This window comes from Malaclemys terrapin, chromosome 10, assembly GCF_027887155.1.
Source record: "Malaclemys terrapin pileata isolate rMalTer1 chromosome 10, rMalTer1.hap1, whole genome shotgun sequence".
In the NCBI taxonomy this organism is placed as follows: domain Eukaryota; kingdom Metazoa; phylum Chordata; order Testudines; family Emydidae; genus Malaclemys; species Malaclemys terrapin.
This window is the reverse complement of record NC_071514.1, coordinates 68,150,142-68,164,123: the sequence shown is the minus strand read 5'-3', so window position 1 is coordinate 68,164,123 and position 13,982 is coordinate 68,150,142. Positions and strand designations below refer to the sequence as shown.

Here is a 13,982-nt window from a genome sequence, read left to right as displayed (position 1 = left end):
TCATCACACTGTATCCTGCAGTATCACACAGGCCTACCTTTTAGACAGAGTTTATTTTACATTCTTTGAACAATGTTCTTAGTGATGTTGAAAGATACCCGCCTATGTGATGACTGATCCCACCAAAGGAACAGAAGGCTTGCCCACTCAGGTGAGAGAGGGGCTGCAGAATCCAGACATCAAACTGAAAATGGGGGATTTAGGTGTAAATCATATGGTTAAAATGAGGGAACAAGAAAGGAGAAACCAAGTAGGGAACCCCAGACAACACCCACTGCTCTGAGAAGGAGTCCAAGGAATCAGTGGATACTATCTGGCAGCCCTGGAAACTGAAGTGTTCTGTTACAGTAGGGTAATGAGTGGGCACTTCAGTCTCCAGGGCTGCCAGATAGTATCCACTGATTCCTTGGACTCCTTCTCAGATTTCTACTTTCCTCAATGGCTCTACTTTGTAAGATTCCAGGGTGCCATATATCAGATGCTCACAATAGCTTGCTTGTCAGCCTGGATTGTTCTCTGCTGAATAAAAATGTTGCTGGCACTGACATTGGTCAATGTTATCCTCAATATCTCCCAATGTGTATAATAAGCCAGGATGCTGAAAAGGGATAAATCTTTGGGCTAGTGGGAGAGTCTGTGGATTTGGAATGTTCATATACAGCTGTCATAAACATACAGCTACGGGTAGCATAAAACCCCTCCTTTACCTGTAAAGGGTAAAGAAGCTCAAATAACCTGGTTGGCACCTGACCAAAAGGGGAGAAGATACTTTCAAATCTGTGGGGGAAGGTTTTTGTTTTGTGCTCTCTTTGTGTGTTCTCTCTGGGACAGCGAGGAACCAGGGCAGGGAAAATACATCTCCTAAAGCCATACCTGAACTAAGCATCTAAGATTAGAAATTGTAAGGAAGGAAGGAAATACATTAGATTATCTTTTGGTTTAGCTTGTGAATTTCCCTAGGCTAAGAGGGAGCTTTATTCCTGTTTTTTGTTTGTTTGTTTGTTTGTTTTTTGGTAACTTTAAAGTTTTGCCTAAAGGGGAATCCTCTGTGTTTTGAATCTGATTATCCTGTAAAATTACCTTCCATCTGGATTTTACAGAGGTGCTGCTTTTACTTTTTCTTTATAATAAAGTTCTGCTTTTAAGAACCTCATTGGTTTTTAGTGTCCTAAAAACCCAAGGGGCTGGTCTGTGCTCACCTTGTTTGTTCTCAAGCCTCCCCAGGAAAGGGGGTGAAGAGCTTGGGGGGATAGTTTGGGGAAACAGGAACTCCAAGTGGTCCTTTTCCTAAATCTTTGTCTAACTCACTTGGTGGTGGCAGCGATACCGTTCCAAGGACAAGGAAGAATTTGTGCCTTGGGGAAGTTTTTAACCTAATCTAGTAGAGATGAGCTTAGGGGGTCTTTCATGTGGGTCCCCACATCTGTACCTTAGAGTTCTGAGTGGGGAGAGAACCCTGACAACAGCACTTTCCCTTTGTTGGAAAGTGGCTGGCACTTGATTGATTGAAACTATGGTACATTTTAAAATAGCCAGACTTCTCAGTAATTAAATGTCTCCTTCATATCTTCCTTATGTGGTTTCAGTAGGTAATGATGGTGCCCAACTTATATGGTTTTGTCAGACACTCAGAACCTTCATGCTTTACTCCAGTTCCTCTTTACATACTATTCAATTACATGCACTAGGCTTAGTGTAAAGCCCGGGAAGACTTCTCTGATAGCAGTCCCTTCTTGGGTTGTTACAAAGTCCTGTCTAGAGATCTAGAGCATATTACACCCATATCCCTAGTACATATGGTAATGTAGTGTATAAGACTTTCAAGATACCTTCCAACCTGCGTAGTTCCTGTCTTGATAGACAAAAGGGTGGGTCTTTCAATTGTGTTAGCTCATGCAAGCTGGCTTTATCTGACTGAAAAGCCCAGTTAAACATCATTAACATATAGACTAACTGTCACTATCACGTAGGAAGTCGTGCTAGCAGTAGTTAAAACTCTAGACTCCTCATAGGCGGAAACGCAGCCCAATAAAATGGTTTCAAGCACATTAATCTGCATTTTAACAGGATTTTTTTAAATCCTGTTAAGCTCAGTTGATTGAACTAACATGATTGAAAAACACATTCTTTTTACTATCAAGAGAGGTGCCACCTAGTACATATGGATTTAATGTTGATGAGAATTGGAAATCCAAGTTCACTAGGTGATTTTCAAAATCTCAGCCGAAATAGCTAGAAACAGAAGCTGGCATTTCATGTTTTGGGGGGGAATTTTATATTTTTATATTAGTTCATTTTGGTCTAAGCTGTTTTGGGAAAATTTTCAGAGACACAATTGGGAGCAAAAGCCCACCTCTCATTGACTTTCAGTGGGAGTTGGGTGTCTAGCTGTCCTCTGTGCCTTTGAAAATCTATCCCCTTCCTTGCCAGAGTTTTTCAAAGACTTTTTTCTTTCCCATTTGTTTTTAAATGTTAAACTCACTGGCAGGCGATCGTGTTACTTTGTCTAAGGGTTTTAATTTGATCCGCAGGAATTCAGCCATCTCCTTGTCTTCCTCTTGCTCTCTGTTGGTGCAAAAAGAGAAAGGGGAAAAGAAGTTGTAGAAGAAAAAACAGCAATTTCTACATAACTAAGAGAAACAGTGCCTTGTGTAAAGGCAAGATCCATAAGAATCTTATTAATAGCAGTAATACTTCTTGGCTCTTATTTAGCATTTTTCATCTAAAGATCTCAAAGCTCATTAGAAACTTAATGAATTGAGAGAGAAATCCTGGCCCTATTGAAGTCAGTGGCAAAACTCTCATTGACTTCAATGGGACTGGGGTTTCATTCTAATGCTCACTTGCTTAATCCTGAGAGACAGGCAAATATTAGCCCCACTATGCCCCTCATTCAACAAAGCACTTAAGTAAAGCACATGCTTTGGTGAATCAGGGCCTATACCAGTAGGAAAACCAAGGCACAGAGAAGTTAAATGGCTTGAAAAGGTCACACAGCGAATCAATGTCCAAACTAAAAACCAAACCCAATTGTCTGTAATTCCAATTCCCACCTTCTAACCCAGGGGAGGGCAAACTACAGCCCGTGGGCCAGATCCAGCCCATCAGGGCTTTAAATCTGGCCCACAGGATTGCCAGCCCCATGGCGCAGTGGCGCTAAGGCAGGCTTCCTGCCTGCCCTGGTCCTGCACCACTCCCGGAAGCAGCTGGCACTATGCCCCTGTGGCCCCTGGGGGAGGGGAGGGCAGAGGGATCTGTGGGCTGCCCCCGCCTGCAGGTACTACCGCCTGCAGCTCTCATTGGCCGGGAACGGGGAACCGTGGCCAATTGGAGCTTTGGGGGTGGTACCCACAGGTGAGGGCAGAGCGCGGCTGAGCTGCCTGCTCCACCCCACCCCCAGGAGCCACTGCCGGACATGCTGGCCACTTCCAGGTGTTGAGCGGGGCCAGGGCAGGCCGGGAGCCTGCCTTAGCCCCCCTGCATGCTGCTGCCATCCTGGAGCCGCTCGAGGTAAGCAGTGCCAGACCGGAGCCCGCACCCTGAATCGCTCCTGCACCCCAGCCTCCTACCCTGAGCCCCCTAACTTCCTGTCCTGAGCCCCCTGCTGCACCCTGCACCCCTCCTGCACCCCAACCCCCTGCTGAGCCCCCTCCTGCACCCCTTGCCCTGAGCCCCTTCCTGCACTCCGCACTCCCTCCTGCACCCTACGACCTGCCCCAGCCCTACATTCATGGCCCTGCATACAATTTACCCACCCAGATGTCTCCCTCTGGCCAAAAAGTTTGCCCACCCCTGTTCTAACCACTAAACTAGGCTCCTTCTAGAAAAAATAGCAAAGGAACATTATAGTGTGTTATAATGCTCTCTATGTTTAAAAGCCTGTCTAAGTGAAGATTTTGATTTTATTGTCTCATGCTACGAGAACTCTCATTGAAGTCAACTAGTGTTGTGGTTGTGTGAGGATGGCAGGATCAGGCCTTAAGGAAATTAACATCACTTTGCTAGCCTTTAGCATTCATGGAATTTTCATTATTATTCCATTTTTTCAATATTAAAGTGCATATTGATTAAGAAGTATTTCAGTTTAGTGTAGAAAAATCAGATTTATTAAAGTAAATGTACCAATAAATGTTGCATGTGAGCAATAGAGAGCACTAATGCATTTCCAATTGTATTGAGTGTATTTTCAGTAGTTTAGTAGAATGGCTTTTTTGAGGCCTTTTATATTCTCTGGCTACAGATGATGCTTCATACACAGAACTAAGGGCTTATCTGCACTTGAAATGCTACAGTGGCACAGCTGCAGCTGCACTGCCATTGCGCTTCAGAGAAGACACTATCTAGACTGACAGGAGGGGCTCTCCTGTCGACATCGGTAATCCACCTCCCTGAGAGGTGGTAGCTAGGTTGACAGAAGAATTCTTCTGTCGACTTAGCACTGTCTACACTAGAGGTTGGGTCGGCTTAACTATGTCACTTGGAGGTATGGATTTTTCATACCCTGAGCAACGTAGCTTTTCAGCTTAGACCAGGCCTAGGAGTCAGGGTTCTAGTCTCAGCTCAGCTGCTGATCTCCTGCTTGATTTTGGGCAAATCTTTTCACCTCTCTTTTCCTTCCCACCTTTTGCCTGTCTGAGCTACTTAGACTTGAAGCTCCTTGGGACTCAAACTGTCATTACCATGTTTATAACACCTCAATTTTGGTTGGAGCATCTATGTGTTACAGTAATACAAATAATTAATAATAACATGAGCATTATGACTGTGCAAAGACCAGTTTATACATGTATGAAAATCATTTCTTGTTAGAATTCTCTTTCAAGTTTACTTCCCCTATCTAAGGCCAGGTCTACACTCAAAAGTTAAATCAACCCAGCTACGTCACCCAGGGGTGTGAAAAACCCACACCTCTGAGCGACATAGTTAAGTCAACCTATCCCTCAGTGTAGACAGCACTAGGTGGATGGAAGAACTCTTCTGCTTCTGCCTCTCAGGAAGGTGAATTAACTACAGTGATGGGAGAACTCCTCCCATCACAGTAGGGAGTGGCTCCACTGAAATGCTACAGTGGCATAGCTACAGCACTGCAGCTGTATTGCTGTAGTGTTTCAAGAGTAGACTAGCCCTAAGTCCATGTCTACACTACAGCAGCACAGCTACAGCACTGCAGCTGTGCCACTCCAGCGACATAGTGTAGACATTTTTTACATTGATGGAAAAGGTTTTTCCTTCCACCTCTCTGCACTAGAAAGTTAGCTTGACCAAATTCACACCCATGAGATATGTAGTTAAGCTGATCTAAGCCCCAGTATAGGCAGCACTAGGTCAATGAAAGAATTCTTCCATCGACCTAGCTACTGCCTCTCAGAGAAGTGGGTTTACTTCAGTGACAGAAGAACCTCTTCCATCGCTGTAGTAGGTGGTGTCTGTTCTACAGAATTACAGTGGTGCAGTTGTAGCACCAGAGCTATGCTGCTGTAGTGTTTCTACTGTGGGAATATAACCTGAGAAGCAGTAGTTAGGGCGACGGAAGAATTCTTCTGCTCACCTACCTGTGTCTACACCAGGAGTTGGGTCAACATAACTGCGGTGTTCAAGGTGCAAACTTTTTCTGAGCTCTGAGCAACATAGCTAGGCCAATCTAATTTTTAGTGTAGACCAGCCTGAGTGGGTCTAGCCCAGCTCTTTTCATAACAGTAAAGGGCTCAGATATTTTCTTGTAATAAATTCAAAGGAACATAAATCCTCTGTAGCCATGAGCAGAAGATTAAGTAAAATTATGGAATAGGGAGAGAAAAAGACATAGTGATTCAGTTTGAATGCATTTCATGTGGTCCCAGAGAGAGGCTTTTAGCCTTATGTAATGTTTGAAGACACCAAAGTCAATAGAAATTTTGTCACTACAATGAGAATAGTATCAGGTACTCTATTCGGCCTGCCAAGTCTCTGAAATAAATTCAGGCACTTTCAATCCTTACCTTAATCTCTCCACCTCTGCATCATCTACAAGAAAATCTCTTTTTTGCACCAGTTTATGGATCTTCTGAATCAATTCGTCCTCTCTTTGTTTCTGCATTTTTGTTTTTTCTTTTTCTGATCAAAAACAGAAAGAATAAGAGAAGGGTTAAGTACTCAGATTTCTAACAACATTTGACCAATGAAAGTCAATGGCCTTTGTCCAGATTTACAGTAGGTGAGAGCAGGGCATGATCCAGGGTGATACTTTTCCAGGCCATAATATTTGAGACATTTTATTATTTGGTAAACATTCTTCCCTGCTTCTCCTGAAACCACAAGGCAACAATCCACTCTTTACAGAAAGGGTCAGGAGTGAATGGATATAGTGAGAAAAGGAAACATTTTTTTCAGTGCAAATATATAAGGTTAATCAGTAAATTGTGTTCTTGTGTTCGTTTGAGATAATTATTGGCAAGTCCTAAAGACCAGCCAGTCCATAAGCCAGGATCTAGAAAGGTGACCCCAAGGCAGGTATATAGGCTCCTGATGAAAGCAAGGCAATGCAGTCCAATGTTGCTACCTTGTTGAGGATGCTCCCTGCTACCTGGTTATTCTGACAGACTGCTTCTGCTCCAGGATGCTCCTGTTTCTGACCTTGGCTTCAGCCTGTGCTTGCTCCTGCTCCTGCTCCAGCACCTGTTCCAGCCACAGCTGGTTGCCCAGCTGTCCTACCACTAGGACACTGGAGTGGGTATCGGGAGATGTGAGTTTGGCAACCAGCACTGCCACTGAGCTGCCATGTGGTGTTGGACAAATCATTGTTATGACTAGCCAGAAAACAGAAATCTCCAACTGTGAAAATCTTCATGTTTTGAAAAACATGTTTTTCCATTTTTCCCAAATCAGGATGAAAAGTTAAAAGTGCAAAATTTTCATGGGAAGGGATTTCCAGAAAAATATTGTTTGGGGAGAATTACAGGGGAATCTTTTTGGGTACCTCCCTGGAAGGCTCTTGGCAACTTCACTTTCCCCCTGCAGGCAGAAAGAGAAATTGACAAGAGTCTTCAAGGCAGGCTGCCAAAGGCTGTGCACCCAGGCTCTGCACAGCCACTTCAGCCTGGCTGCTGGAGAGCCAGGGTGCCCAGCCACCTGCTTTTCCCTTAGGCAGAAAGTGAAATTGACAAGAGCCTTCCAGGTGGGCAGATGAGGAGCCATCATTTCAATTTTCCTAATGGCAAATCAAATTTTCTGCAAAATTGAAATCTTTTGGCAAAATGAAAAATTTCAATCTTACCAAAAGGCTATTGGAAACTCATTCCAATAGAAAATTCCTGACCAGCTCTAGTCACTGTATCTCTATTTCCCCTGCCACTCTTTGGCTGTCTTGTCTATGTAAAGTGTAAGCCCTTCAGGGCAGGGACTGTCTCTTGCTGCATGTTTGCACGGTGCCTAGCACAATAGCTCTACTGTGATATTAATAATAAAACATTCATGAGTTCAGAACCTTTGGTAAATTTTCAATCTAGAAATCCCTCCATGGCACCATTTAGAGTTTATTTTCCTAATCTCCTTAAGAAGAGCATTTTTAAGTAAGGGCACAGTTCCATTAGAATAATGGCAAAACTCCCATTCACTTAATATGGGAATGTAATCAGGCCTCAGATAAGATGGAGCAACCTATGTGACAGCTCTGCCTCTCCCATTGTAATTTGGTACATACAGCAGCATCAAAACATCAACTTTGATAAGTCAGGCACTAGAATTATTACATTATAGTGGAGCTAAATAACACTACTATTTACCCAAAATTTCAAAAGTCAGTGTCATCAATATTGTCCTAGTTAATCAGGCAAAACCAGAGCCAATTTATCATGACTAGATTGTCTGAAAATGATCGTTTCTGTTGAATGATAGATTTGGCTGTCACATGCTAAAATTGTAAATATGAGGGCTTAGGGGAGATATAGTTCAAAGGTATAAAACAAATATAGTTAAGACAAAACTCCCTAGGGCTAAAACTGAGCAAGTGGAGCAGTGATGGGAAAGCTAGAGGCTAATCCTAGCCAATACATTTCCTTAAAGAATTCAAAATCTTTATGAGCAGAAAAAAAAGCTTCACATTAAATCAAGAATTTTTGTTTTCAGTAATGGAGTTGTGGAACTGAGCTCAGAGAAACATCAAATTGAGTCAAGTATATTGGGACACACCTACAGTGGGATGCATTCAATATATCTTGTTTATTGACCAAATTTCTAAGGGCTCCTAATACATCTAAAAAATCCAGACATTTGAAAAGAGTTGTTTATTGCAGCTTAATGATTTGCCCAAGGGCTCCAGCTGCATTTCCCACTGGAAATTTTTGCAATAAATCCACATCTTTAAAAAATGAGATAAAGGCATTTTGAAAGTTGGCTTTCAGAGCTGGAAAATCATTATTCCTTGGAGAACTGTAAGTTATGGTTTGCCAGTGAAAGAGTAAATAAACAATTTGTAATGCACAACAAGGCTACTTTGTTTTTCACGAGAAATATTTTTAGTTTTGTATGAAAATAATATCTTTTAGTCAAAAGATTAAGTGTGCATGTTATCAAATTCTGTCGGTGCTTCAAAGATTCCTTATTGTTACCTAAAATGGGCATGGGGGGGGGGAACTTGGGCATAATGTCAATGAATGCTTAATCTTAACATGTCCAGCATCAAAAATTAAAAAGGATACTTAAAACTGATGACTGCTGGACCATGCTGCAATGAGCCAGCCTCCCTCTCCCATCCTGGAAGGTAGGGAGCATTATGACACTGTTTCATCAATTGAGATGGAATAAATGGGCCTGAAGAGTCAGCAGTGTTAGCATGACTCTGTCACTGTCCAACATTAAACAGTATTGTGAAGGATGGTCATTTTTTCTGCTTTTGACCAACCAACAGGAGGGGAAGAAGAAACAGGATAGTAAAGGTGGAGAAAATACAGCTTTTGTTAATGGAGAATTCCCAGCAGCAGGTCAGTCACAGACGGATGCTCTGGATTGGCAAATCTGCCACAACAGCACTGCTCTGAGCTCTGGTTTATTTCCTGGTCTGGGGTGTCATCTGGTTGATTTGGCTCCTCTCCTACTGGTCTATCTCAGGCTGGGCAGAGCTGGCTAGAGCTGGATGGGCTGTCTCATCTGATTGTGCTGCTGCCATGTGCTACAACTGACCTCAAGATCAAATCAGATGGAAAGCCAAGAGAGCAAGAAGATAGGAGGAAAAGAGTGGTGAAGATAGGAGGAAAAGAGTGGTGAAGATAGGAGGAAAAGAGTGGTGAAGAAAGGGGAACATGCGAGGGAAGGCGAAATAATCAGGATCTCACGTGTCTCTGGTTTATGGAGTGGTGATGACAACGAGACCCTGAGGAAGTGCCAAGGTCTGGACTTGAAGATGATGCGGTAACCTTCTGGGGCCACAGGTGACGGACCAAGTCCCTGGAGGGGAGTAGGATGGAGGCCTACAGGCCTTTTCCCTCCTTCAGGAATTTCCTGCTAGTTCACAGGTCCTCAGCCCCAAAAGTCTCTTTTTAAGACCTCTGAAAAAGGGGTTAACGGACAGAATAGTCCATCCTCTCATTATTTGTTCACCAGCAGACCTAACTTCTGACATATCACATATAGTCCATTAACTTCCAGTACAACACTCTTCTTGTTTACCAGGTATGGTCTCAACACAGTCTTTGAATTATATCAGTAAAGCCCTTTTGTTTAGATTAACTTAGTCTTTCTATTTTTCATTTTTACTAATTTGTTTAAACAATCTTATGTAATAGTCGCAGTTGGACTTCACCACTCTTTTCCTCCTATCTTCTTGCTCTCTTGGCTTTCCATCTGATTTGATCTTGAGGTCAGTTGTAGCACATGGCAGCAGCACAATCAGATGAGACAGTTGGACTTTTGTTACCCTTTTCCATCACCATTTGTTAATACAGATGACTGAACCATTCATAAGCTTCCATCCACTTTCCTCACTTGGACTCACCACAGGAGCAGGCCTGCTATGCTCCAATTGTTACACCACCACCATCTTCTCTATCTCCAGGTGAAGAGCCATCAGTGGGATCAAAACACATGGATCCACTTATGGAAGGCCAGGTGTGAAAGGGGAGAGGGCTGTGGGGACAAGCTCACATGCAGATTGTCCCCCCCGTCCCACCCTTTTGGGGATCTGCTGACAAGTAAATGCAGATTGAGTGTTAGGGCTGGGTCCTACAGTCCTTATTCAGCTATCTTATTTTACCAAAAGCCTGCTCCTGTTCCCATTTAAGTCAGTACAACTGTCCATTGAAACCAATGGGAGCAGGAGCTGGCTCATACACAGCACAGTCAAAATATACATGAAAGGCATGACGATTGCTTTAGTCCATGTTTCTCTAGGCTGGGAAAATCCCAGTGCTAGCATTTAGTTCTGTGCAAAGGCCAACAGCCCTATATTTATTAATCCCATTGCTTGCTCTTAATACTCAAATATTCTGTAGTGAATTTGCCAACAGCTGGCACTGCTGGAAATAAATGCTAAATAGTCTAATATGCAAATATGACTCTGAGAAAGGATTGCTGGGTGTCACGTTGTGCACAGTGTGCTAAGGTCTAAGAAAGAACTGCTGTACATTAAACTTGACTTATTTAAGATTTTGTAATTTAAGCTGTGGGAGGGTGTTTCTAGGAAAAAGTAGTCCTAAGTATAAGTAAACAGATGTTTAAATGAGAGGGTTGGCTACAGGATGGGTACCCGCATGGCCCCACAGTATGCCAACATTTTTATGGCTGACTTAGAACAACGCTTCCTTAGCTCTCGTACCCTAACGCCCCTACTCTACTTGCTCTACATTGATGACATCTTCATCATCTGGACCCATGGAAAAGAAGCCCTTGAGGAATTTCACCATGATTTCAATAATTTCCATCCCACCATCAACCTCAGCCTAGATCAATCCACACAAGCGGTCCATTTCCTGGACACTACTGTGCTAATAAGTGATGGTCACATAAATACCACCCTATACCAGAAACCTACTGACCGCTACACTTACCTACATGCCTCCAGCTTCCATCCAGGACACACCACACGATCCATTGTCTACAGCCAAGCTCTAAGATATAACCGCATTTGCTCCAATCCCTCGGATAGAGACAAGCACCTACAAGATCTCTATCAAGCATTCTTAAAACTACAATACCCACCTGCTGAAGTGAAAAAACAGATTGACAGAGCCAGACGAGTACCCAGAAGTCACCTCCTACAAGACAGGCCCAACAAAGAAAATAACAGAACACCACTAGCTGTCACCTTCAGCCCCCAACTAAAACCTCTCCAGCGCATCATCAGAGATCTATAACCTATCCTGAAAGATGATCCTTTACTCTCACAGATCTTGGGAGACAGACCTGTCCTCGCTTACAGACAACCCCCCAACCTAAAGCAAATACTCACCAGCAACCACACATCATTGAACAAAACCACTGACCCAGGAATCTATCCTTGTAACAAAGCCCGATGCCAACTCTGTCCACATATCTATTCAAGTGACATCATCACAGGATCTAATCACATCAGCCATACCATCAGGGGCTCGTTCACCTGCACATCTACCAATGTGATATATGCCATCATGTGCCAGCAATGCCCCTCTGCCATGTACATTGGCCAAACCGGACAGTCTCTACGCAAAAGAATTCATGGACACAAATTTGACATCAGGAATCATAATACTCAAAAACCAGTGGGAGAACACTTTAACTTGTCTGGCCATTCAATGTCAGACCTGCGGGTGGCTATCTTACAACAGAAAAACTTCAAAAACAGACTCCAACGAGAGACTGCTGAGCTGGAATTGATATGCAAACTAGACACAATCAACTCAGGATTGAATAAGGACTGGGAATGGCTGAGCCATTACAAACATTGAATCTATCTCCCCTTGTAAGTATTCTCACACTTCTTATCAAACTGTCTGTACTGGGCTATCTCGATTATCACTTCAAAAGTTTTTTTCTCTTACTTAATTGGCCTCTCAGAGTTGGTAAGACAACTCCCACCTGTTCATGCTCTCTGTATGTGTGTATATATATCTCCTCAATATTTATTCCACTCTATATGCATCCGAAGAAGTGGGCTGTAGTCCACGAAAGCTTATGCTCTAATAAATTTGTTAGTCTCTAAGGTGCTTCAAGTATTCCTGTTCTTTTTTCTAGTAAGAGTAGATCATTCTTACTTGTTATCTATGCAGCATTCACAATCCTCTGCAAAGGTTACCTTAAAATAAACTCTGCTTGAATTATTCCCCATTGGGTACTATTCATCCCATACGTGTGTTCGCAAAATATTGGAGGAATTGTTTGGCGCAAAAGTAGCTGAGATAATGTCAAGAAGAAAAAAAAGAAGAAACATGAATGTATTTTGTTAGATGTGCATGAAATGTGGAAAGGTTCTTATCCCACTGAGAAATGCTGCTATTTGTCTACTGGGCTCAGAGGGGGAAAATGTAGGTATGATCAACTTCCTATTTTATGACTGACCTGCTGTTTCATTTCTGGCAAGGTTTTTTCTTCTCTTTTACCTTGTTTGCTAGCTTTAAAGTTTTTCTCACAGTGATAGGTGGAAAAATAAAGGACAAATGACTAAAAGACTCAAAACCCGCCCTAATGGTTGGATAAAAGTAAATTATTTCTGAAAGGTACTATAGGCCCTGTACATACTTCTGGCGTAGTTGTATTTATTGGCTTGTATGAGGCATGTTTGTACATATAAGCAACAATTGTGAATCAGTGTTGTTCTGGAAGTCTATTTAAGAGTTTTTAATAACTTATGCTTAGGCCCCAGGTGCTTAAAATGGGAGCAGCAGCTTTGGTAAGACAGTGTTTAAAGAGTGTCCCTCAGCAAACCAGCTCAATTTTAAAAAACTGTTTTTTGCTGGTACTGCAAACCTTTCTCTTCCCCCACCTCTCATATAAGCACTGCCTGAGGGGCCAAAATCCCAGGCGCACTACAGGAGTGCTTGGCAGACTGGGGATGTACGTGGCAACAGTGACTTTCTGCTACCTCTTCTTTCCCTCACACGTATGATCCTGGGGACAGTCAGGGAACCACTTCAGTCTGATAAAACTTAGAGCAACCTCAGTCCTGCTCTAAGCAGAGCTCTTGTGTAACACCTCCACCATCCCACCAGTGGGCATTACACCAGCAAAGATAGTTGCAGTGTGTGTGCCAGCCACCCTTTCCTACTCCAAAATGTCCCCTACACCAAGGGACCAAGAGGATTGAGTTCAAACGGGGGAGGAGGGAGGAGACTCTCTCCACTTATGGGAGATTTTGTGCTGCCAGAAATCCCCATTCAGGATTACAATTATGCTCTAACAATCAAGATGGGCTATTGAGTTCCAGACAACTCCACTTTCAGCTGGCACACAAGGGGGCAAGATTTTTCCTCTCACCCCTGATTCTCTGTGACTTTGCACCTTGCCAAGTCATTTCCACCTGTACAAAGTGAGTGTAAGGCTGATTTAAAACCATTCTGACCTCAGTGTCAATTTTATATTGCATATAATTTGATTTAAAAAATAAATTTTCTTAACGGGTTTCTAGGCATTTCACCCTTCCTTAGAGTTTCTAGCTCATTGCTGAATTCAGCAAACCTGTTGTAACCTGCCCTCACACAATGTGGCACTCTGTCTCCTTCTAGTGGTGTCTAGTGCACATATGAAAGCCTGTTACACTCTTGACTGACAAAGATGAGTCTCTTAGCTTGGGCAGTAGACACTCATCTATTTAGATGCAGAAGTCTTAGGTTCAGTCCCTTCTACTGATGACCCACACAGGGACATGGCATTACACTATGCTGCAGAACTTACGTAGAGAACCTTGCTGTGGAATCTAGATCCAGTGTACACAGTGTTCACAGGGTCATGAATACACTGATGCATTATCCCAGAGCCTGCCAAGGGAAAGCAAATCTGCTCCATTTAATAATACAGCATGGGGTTAACAGGACAAATTG

General features: G+C 43.0%; 1 protein-coding gene across 2 annotated transcripts in view; it reads right to left on the bottom strand.

Annotated features, from left to right (window-relative positions):
* BMERB1 (bMERB domain containing 1) overlaps positions 1 to 13,982 on the bottom strand; it is a 112,740-nt gene that overhangs the window by 5,028 nt on the left and 93,730 nt on the right. For both annotated transcript variants that reach the window (XM_054041190.1, XM_054041191.1), the window contains exons 4-5: positions 5,979 to 6,093; positions 2,483 to 2,565 (exon numbers count right to left, since the gene is read on the bottom strand). In XM_054041190.1, coding sequence (XP_053897165.1) covers positions 2,483 to 2,565; positions 5,979 to 6,093 — 198 coding nt within the window. The remainder of the gene's footprint in view (positions 1 to 2,482; positions 2,566 to 5,978; positions 6,094 to 13,982) is intronic.